The sequence below is a fragment of the Pipistrellus hanaki genome (genome assembly GCF_964339955.1).
Source record: "Pipistrellus hanaki genome assembly, chromosome: 16".
Taxonomy (NCBI): domain Eukaryota; kingdom Metazoa; phylum Chordata; class Mammalia; order Chiroptera; family Vespertilionidae; genus Pipistrellus; species Pipistrellus hanaki.
In genome coordinates this window covers 8277691-8286662 of record NC_140518.1, presented here as the reverse complement: position 1 = coordinate 8286662, position 8972 = coordinate 8277691, and the positions used below count along the sequence as shown (strand labels likewise).

Below are 8972 nucleotides of genomic sequence, written 5' to 3'. Positions count from 1 at the left end.
TATCCCGGAAAGGTCGGCCTTTCAGCCAATAGGGAGAGAACAGCGAGGGTGGTTGCGCAGTGAGGTCCCAAGCGGGCTTGCAGGAACTGTGGCGGTCGGAAGTCCTACTACACCGCAGTCATGGTGAGATGGGAGCGAGGAGCGGGGGCTCGGGGTAGCGATGGAGAAACGGGGTCACGGGAGACGTGGGGGGGGGGGGCGAAGAGGGCCTGGTGGTCGGCCGAAGGAAGCGGCTGCAGTTTGAAGGGGGCGGACCATGGTGGGTGAGGTGACGGCGGCTCCTCGCAGCCCGGCAGGGCTGATGGCAGACCCGGAGTTGGAGGCCTCCGCGCACCTCCAGAGGGGAGGACGGGGTGTACAGGACCCTCCGGGTCAGGGGTTGGGGTTGGGGTTGGGCCGGGGTCTATGGCCGCGTTTGACCTCTCGCCCTTCCCCTCTGTGCGCCCCAGTCTATTATGTCCTATAACGGAGGGGCCGTCATGGCCATGAAGGGGAAGGACTGTGTGGCCATCGCTGCCGACAGGCGCTTCGGGATCCAGGCCCAGATGGTGACCACGGACTTCCAGAAGATCTTCCCCATGGGCGACCGGCTGTATATCGGCTTGGCCGGGCTAGCCACCGACGTCCAGACTGTGTAAGTGTGTGTGGGGGGCGGGGGGCGCCCACACCCCGGCCTCTTCACGGACCAGCCTTGCCTGGCGTCGTGAGTGGGACACCATAAATGACACCGTTGTATCCTAGTGACTGACGCCAGCATGTACTCTGTGCCAGGCTCTGTGGAAAGCACCTGGCCTGCCTGGGTTCATGTAATGGCATCGCCATGGTGCCGTCCTAGTTTGCAGGTCAGGGAGCACAGGCTCTCAGAGAGCATCTTGCCCAAGAGGCAAGCTAATGAAGTTCAGCCAAGATCCCACACAGGCCGCTCTGAAGCGAAAGCCTGCGCACTCCATCTTTGAAAAGCTTACGGTCTCGTTGGGGCCGTATCCAGAAAGAGAAATGACCCCGGTGCATATTAGATCAGCTGTCTAGTTGGCAGTGGTTCTGTGAGTTGAGACTAGGAGGGTCTGGGAGATGAAATAGGTAGCCGTTGGGACATCCAGGTGTGCTCGGTATGGCCCTAATGGGGTGGTTGTGGTGGTGGTGGTGGTGGGAAAGGAACTTTGAAAACTGGCCAGCCGTCGTGGCTACTTGGATATTGTGAGGCCAGAGAATCCTTCATTGAGGCTGTGGTTCCTTTCCTTTATCTTGACTACTGTCTAAACTAGTTACCCCGCATGTAGGCAGTCCTGAGATGTTTTAAAGATGGATTCTGTGCTGAGCCTGTTGACATATAGGAATTGGGAGGACTTATTTTAGAGGGAGGTGATGACTTTGATTTTGACACTAATTTGACAAGGCATGCCACGTAGAAACATCTTGTGAGCATTTGGGGTCTGAAATGCTGTCTCTGGGCTGGAGAGGTATTGGTGAGCTGTTAAATCCATGGGAACAGATTTTGGAGAGACAAAGGGGAAAATAAGCTGAACGCCATCATTTTAGCAGCTGGGTTAGAAGAGAAGCCAGGGGAAAAGAATCGAGTTAGGGTTTCCAGAGGGAAGGCGTGGTCACAGGTGACAGGTCCTGCAAGAAGCTGGTGGCCTGCCCTGACCGGTTTGGGTCAGTGGATAGAGCATCGGCCTGCGGACTCAAGGGTCCCAGATTCGATTCCGGTCAAGGGCATGTACCTTGGTTGCGGGCACATCCCCGGTAGGGAGTGTGCAAGAGGCAGCTGAGTCGATGTTTCTAACTCTCTATCCCTCTCCTTTCCTCTCTACTAAAGAAATCAATAAAATATATATTTTAAGAGAGAGAGAGAGAGAGAGAGAGAGAGAGAGAGAGATGCTGGTGGCCTAAGAAGCAACGGCTCCTGGACTTTGTCTCTGGAAGACAGAGGGACCAGTCCACTCATGCGGGTGGACGCTTGGCAGAAATGTCCTCTCCAATGTCCCTTAAAGCTCCCTGAGTCGCAAGAACATAGAACTTGGAAATTTGTCCTGAGATCTAACTGAAACTGCAGACTTTTTTCCGGTTCTGGTGGCGTCAGGGAATGATAGCGGAGAGTTCCAGTCCATGAACGGCCCCCATCAGCCTTCCCCTCTCCAGCCACTGCCGTTCCCACCCCCTTTCCTTGTCTTCCGGAGGTTTTTCTCACAGAGTTTGCTCGTTTGTGGGCAGTAATGGCTCATTTTTCGAGGCCTTTGCCTCCTCACCTGTAAGATGAAGCTAAGGTGGTATCTGAGGTTCTTTGTCCTGGGGCCTGTGGCTGGCTCTTTGCTTTGCTTCTGGCAGGTAAGGCATTAGTGTGCTCCCTGCAGGGGCCCATTTCTGGGCTCTTTTTCTTAGTTACTTTCCAGTCCCTTAGTGTGGTGGCTGCTGCTTAAGACATAGCAGACTGCAGTTTTCTTAGCACCTTGTCATATGCCCATCATTATCTCACCACCAGGTGATGTACTTTTTCCTCATCTTGTGGATGAAAAAATTAAGGTGGAGGTCAGCTCTCTCAATCCACTGCTCCTTCTTCTGTGCATTTTTTTTTTTTAATATATTTTATTGATTTTGTACAGAGAGGAAGGGAGAGAGATAGAGAGTTAGAAACATCGATGAGAGAGAGTCATCGATCAGTTGCCTCTTGCACATCCCCTACTGGGGATATGCCCGCAACCAAGGTACATGCCCTTGACTGGAATCGAACCCGGGACCCTTTGGTCCCCAAGCCGACGCTCTATCCATTGAGCCAAACCGGTCTCGGCCTTCTGTGCATTTTATTGGGTTTGATTCCAGTCAAGGACACATGCCTGGGTTGTGGGCTCGATCTCCAATAGGGGCCATGCAGGAGGCAGCTGATCTATGGTTCTCATCATTGATGTTTCTATCTCTCTTCCTCTTTGAAATCAATATAAAGTGTATATATTAAAGCCAAAACTGGTTTGGCTCAGTGGATAGAGTGTCGGTCTGCGGATTGGAAGATCCCAGGTTCGATTCTGGTCAAGGGCATGTACATTGGTGGTGGGCACATTCCCCAGTAGGTACTGTGCAGGAGGCAGCTGGTCAATGTTTCTCTCTCATCAATGTTTCTAGCTCTCTCTCCCTTTCCCTTCCTCTCTGTGAAAAAATCAATAAAATATATATATATATATATATATATTTTAAATGTATATATTAAAAAAAAAAAAGATGGGGGAATCTCCCCTCTAAAAAGCATGGGAGGGAGGTTATTAGAGTGGTGTGTCCAGGTGTTGTGTTGGGTAAGTCCTGAAACATGGACATGAGGTTGGACTTCTGGGAGGGGAAGAGAGGAGTCACAGCAGGGCCGAGACGTGGGTCGCCCTATGTACCTCCCACCTCCACAGGCTGAGCACTCGGGGACATGCGGCAGTGGCTTACTAATTCTCCTCCTCCTACAGTGCCCAGCGCCTTAAGTTCCGGCTGAACCTGTATGAGCTGAAGGAAGGCCGGCAGATCAAGCCTTACACCCTCATGAGCATGGTGGCCAACCTCTTGTATGAGAAGCGGTGAGTGGAAATAGAGCACATCCTCGGATGAGGTGCCATAGGAACTTGTTAGTATCGGTTGGTCTATGACACAATTGTTTTATTATATATCATTTCGCTTAAAGTCACAGGACCTATCTATGATGTAAGGGAGGACTTCCTGTTTGGCCTGGGACTCAGAGAATCAGAAACCTTTGATTCTTTAAGTAGGCATGTAGGAGAGTATGGTGCCTAGGAAAGAGTTCCCTCCTCATTCTCCCATTTATTTTCTTTTTAAAAATATATATATATAATTCTTATTGATTTCAGAGAAGAAGGGAGAGGGAGAGAAAGATAGAAATATCAACAATGAGAGAGAATCATTGATCGGCTGCCTTCTGCAGCATGTGCCCTTGACCAGAATCAAACCTGGGACCTTTCAGTCCTAAGGCTGATGCTCTGTCCACTGAGCCAAACCGGCTAGGGCTCCCATTTCTTATTTGCAAGACATCTTTATTTTAGGGGTCTGTTTTCTGTGTGCCTGACCACCAAATAGGAAAGAAAGGGCTATTGCAGAAGGTAGAGAATGCAAATAGAAAATAAACTTGGCTTCTGGGCCACAGAATTGGCCACCCCAAAGAGTGTCCTGCAGTCTTCCAGCCAGGAGCCACCCTTACTCCAAAGCTCACTCTGTGACTCGGATTCTCTGGAACAGCAGGGAACCTCGGATTGGGTGGAGCTGGAGAAAGAATCCGCAGGTACTTTCCCCACCCACCTCTGGACAAAACTGGGAGGCAAGGGCACACGTTAAGCTCTTTTTTCTTTTTGTTTTTCTAAACATTTTATATTTAGATAATTTTAGAATTTATAGAAAAGTTGCAGAACTAAGTCTTTGCTACCTGGAGCAAATTATTGCCTTTTTAGTATTAAAAAGTTAAAGACAAAAAAAGGACTACCATTTTAAATGTATATATTTTTATTGATTTCAGAGAGGAAGGGAGAGGGAGAGGGAGATAGAAACATCAGTGATGAACCACCCGGTGCATATGGTAGGCCTGCCTTGTGTCCCTCACCAAGGCCTCCTGAGCACAAGTTTGTTTCCGCCATGATAGGCACAATGCATTCCCAGCGGCGTGGTAAAAAATTAACCCGGAAAGTAGGTCACATAAAACTTACTGAAAATGAAAAACAAAATACACACACATTAATGATGAGAGAGAATCATTGATTGGCTGCCTCCTGTACTGCACGCCCCACACTGGGGATCAAGCGTGCAACTCGAATATGCCCTGAACTCCTGATTCATAGGTCGACGCTCAGTCACTGAGCCACGCTAGCCAGGCAGGACTACCATTTTGTTTTTAGGCATAAGTTTATATTCTCGGCTGTGAACTGTCTGCTATATATGGTAACCACATTTCTCAAAATCCCACATTGAGAAAGGCTTAACAAAAGATTTCTTGCCAAAACCGGTTTGGCTCAATGGATAGAGCGTCGGCTTGGGGACTGAAGGGTCCCGGGTTCGATTCCGGTCAAGGACATGTACCTTGGTTGCAGGCATATCCCCAGTAGGGGGTGTGCAAGAGGCAGCTGATCAATGACTCTCTCTCATTGATGTTTCTAACTCTCTTATCTCTCTCCCTTCCTCTCTGTACAAAATCAATAAAATATATTTTAAAAAAAAAAATCTCTCTTTCTTAAAAAAAAAAAAAAAAAAGATTTCTTAAACTGATTCAAATGAGAGGGGGGAATCTTATAAAATCTAACTCACATTAAGGTTTATATTTAATGGCTCATGTTTATTGAAAATAATAAAAAGGCATCGAGGCCCAACCAGTGTTGCTCAGTGATTAAACATCCACCTATGAACCATGAGGTCACGGTTCGATTCTCAGTCAGGGCACGCGCCCTGGTGGCGGGCTTGTTCCCCATTATGGGGTGTGCAGGAGGCACCTGATCAATGACACTGTCATCATTGATGTTTTGATCTCTCTCTCTCCCTCTCTCTCTCTCTCTCTCTCTCTCTCCCCCTCTCCCTCCCCCTCCCTCCTTCTCTCTCCTCCTTCTCCCTCTCTCCCCTTCCCTCCTTCCCTCCCTCTCCCTCTCTCTCCCTCCCTTCCTCTCTGAAGTCAATAAAAATATAAATAAATTTTAAAAAGCTGGCCACAGGAAAAGGAGATTTCCCAAACAGACCTTCTGTTTCCTCCCTGGGTCTGGGCCAGGGCTTGTCTGACTAGACCTGAGCAGGGAAGTGCTTGTTCTTAAGCTCTGGTTTCTCTCTGCTCCTGGACCTGCAGGTTTGGCCCCTACTACACTGAGCCCGTCATCGCTGGGTTGGACCCGAAGACCTTCAAGCCCTTCATTTGCTCTCTGGACCTCATCGGCTGCCCCATGGTGACTGACGACTTTGTGGTCAGCGGCACTTGTGCCGAACAGATGTATGGGATGTGCGAGTCCCTCTGGGAGCCCGACATGGTGAGTTGGTGGCAGGAAGTGGGGCTGGGACCTGAGCTCCCTCCTCTCCCGGACCATCAGGGGGAAATGTGTTCTCTTTCTGGTGTGGTGTCAGGGAGAAAGCCACAGCTGCTGAGCCAGAAACTCCATCCGCCAGGTGCGGCCTGGCTGGCTCCAGGGACCCCAATCAGATATTTGCTTCAACAAGTAATTCCTCACATTGTATTTTCAGGGTTCTCACAGTCATTCATTTAACAAACATTTAACAAAATGTAAAGTGTAGGTTTAGAGGCAGTTCAACAGAATGGGTGCTAGGTTGGAATACCAGCTCCCCCAATCACTTAACTAGTTCTCTTCTTGGGTAATTTATTTCTCTGCCTCCGTCTCCTCCGCTGTAAAACGGGGGTGATAATAGAACCTATCTTATACATGGAGGTGTGAGGAAAACACGAGAGGATTGGAACAGGCCTGGCAGGGAGGGGTGTCCGCTGGGCCGGCTTGGTCAGACGCTGGGGAACCAGGTAGTCTGTCTGCAGAGGCTCACCGCAGTCTAATGAAGCAAAGCAGACACCCAAATACTTGTTAAACCGCGTTTTTTAGGAAGAGGGGGGGAAAGGACCTGGTTGGCAGAAGGAACAGCTTGTGCAAAGGTGCGGCAGAGCTCGCTGTGGCTGCTGAGTGAGTGGGGTGTGGGGTGAGCGGATGAACGAGAGTGAGGTTGGGATGAGACTTTGAAACACCTTGAACGCCATGCCCAGGAGTTTGAACTTCTCTTTCTGGTGTGGTGTCAGGGCAGTAGGAACCTTAGGGAACAGAGGCCTGCAGGTAGAAGGGACAAGCTATTGTGGTCACCGGCCGGAGGCTCAGGTTCTGAGCAAACACTGGCAGTGGGAGGGTGGGGCAGCCATAGTCTAGAGGACTTGGTCATTTAAAACAGAAACGAGGGAGGCGGAGATATTAAGGACTCCTGAGTTTTCTAGCTAAGCCAACAAAGATAGAAAATGAAGAACAAGTTTGGGTGGAAATGTGTTGTCATGGCTGGACAGGTTGCATTTTTTTTGTTTCATTTTGTTTTGTTTTTTAATATGTTTTTATTGATTTTTTTTATAGAGAGGAAGGGAGAGGGATAGAGAGCAAGAAACATTGATCAGCTGCCTCCTGCACACCTCCTACTGGGGATGTGCCTGCAACCAAGGTACATGCCCTTGACGGGGATCAAACCTGGGACCCTTAAGTCCGCAGGCCAATGCTCTATCCACTGAGCCAAACCGGTTAGGGGGACAGGTTGCGTTTTGAGGTACAAATAGGATCCCTGGGGGGGAGTCCATCAGACAGCTGACCGTGCACATGGGAGCCAGATAGGGCGTCTTCTCCCCATTTTCCAGGAGAGGAATTGAGGCTCAGTGAAGGTCTGGCTTGCCCAAGGTCACACTGCTGCCTAGTGGAGGAAGTGCAGGTCTTGAACTTGAACTTATAGAACCCTGCTCCCTTCTGGGAAGGAGCTGAGGGGCCTTTCACCTCAGGCAGAGGAGGGCCACCGCTGGGGTCCTTGGGCCTAGAGAGAGTGTGTTAGGAGCCAGACCACGCGGGAGTCCGAGGCGGTGGGACTGGAGGCTTCTGCTCTGCTGGCAGGACCCAGAACACCTGTTTGAGACCATCTCCCAAGCCATGCTGAACGCTGTGGACCGGGACGCGGTGTCAGGCATGGGGGTCATCGTCCACGTCATGTGAGTATGAGCTGCATCCGAAGCTTTGCAGACACTCCCCTCCCCTCCCGCACAAACACCCGTCCCAGCCCCTGGCAGATGCGGGACGGAAGTCCTAAAGGTGGCAGCTGGGAGCCTCCCCAGGTTCCCCTGGTCCGTCAGGTGAGGCTCCAGGACCCTGAGACTCCCCTGTTCACAGCAGACATTTCTTTCTCCCTTTAAGTGCCCCCAAACCTCGGGGACCTTGTGGTGATGAGCCACAGCAGAGCCACTGCAGACAGATTGAAATACTGGGTGGCTCCCCATCTCCCCAGTTCCCACCAGTGTGGGACTCCATGTGTGATCTATTTTCCTGCCCTATGAGCGCCATCCCCTTTTTCCTCTTACTTGTTTGGGGCTGTCACCAGGAACCTAACTGGATGGCCTAGGTGTCCTCCCAGCTGCTTCCCTTCGGTACAACCCAGAACTCTTTGTTATGGGATAGCCTGCTCAGTCACCATGAAAAGCAGACTGGACGAACAGAGAATATTCTGTCCATCTGTGACACCCATCACGTGTCCTTCCTAGGTTGATTGTTCTCTAGGCCTGGGGCAGCATCTTCCTTCGGAGGGCTTCTCAGTCCGGCCCTGAATCAGCTCAGCTCCTGATGGTCCCACCCATGGGGAGCTCCCACCAGTTTCCCCACTTCTCCCTCTCCCCTCCCTCAGCACAGGCCAGGCAGACAGGCAGACATTAATGTACGCGAGCAAAACTGTTAAACCCAGTTAGGACGCCACTTGTTCTGCAGTCTTATGGTCTTCTCCCTCCGCAGTGAGAAGGACAAAATCACCACCAGGACCCTGAAGGCCCGAATGGATTAACTCCCGTTTCCAGAGCCCACTGTTTTTTGTCTTTTTTTTTTTTTTTTTTTTTTTTTTTTTAAGTAAATGTTTTTCTTTCACTTCCTGTTTCTTTGATCTCTGTCCCCAGCTGGGAAGTTACAAATAGCTACTCAGGGTCAAGCTCAGCCCGCAGGGGGTCTTGCCACTGGTATACCCGAGGGGGTAATGTCTACACATCATTTGAGTGCCTGTTACAGGCCCTGCACAAAGCGCTTTACACATTTTGGTATTTAATCATCATAATGACGAAGGAGTTAAATAACGTGTGCAGGGCCACTTTAGTAAGTGATGGTGCAAAGGGGTAAAAACCCCCATTCTGTTTGCTTTCAAAGACTAGACTCCTTTTCACTCAATAGAAACCCCTTAAATCTATTCTCGTTGTTTCCGGTAGAAATTTGGCCGAGTACCCACCAGTACTATCC

The 8972-nt window shown here is 50.2% G+C and overlaps 1 protein-coding gene across 1 annotated transcript; it reads left to right on the top strand.

Annotated features, from left to right (window-relative positions):
- On the top strand, nucleotides 1-8609 carry PSMB3 (proteasome 20S subunit beta 3). The gene is made up of 6 exons (XM_084862425.1): nucleotides 1-123; nucleotides 450-634; nucleotides 3444-3551; nucleotides 5807-5984; nucleotides 7596-7690; nucleotides 8481-8609. The coding sequence occupies exons 1-6, from the start codon at nucleotides 121-123 to the stop codon at nucleotides 8527-8529; spliced, it is 618 nt and encodes a 205-aa protein (XP_084718551.1). The 5' UTR covers nucleotides 1-120; the 3' UTR covers nucleotides 8530-8609.
- Nucleotides 8610-8972: the final 363 nt, after the last annotated feature.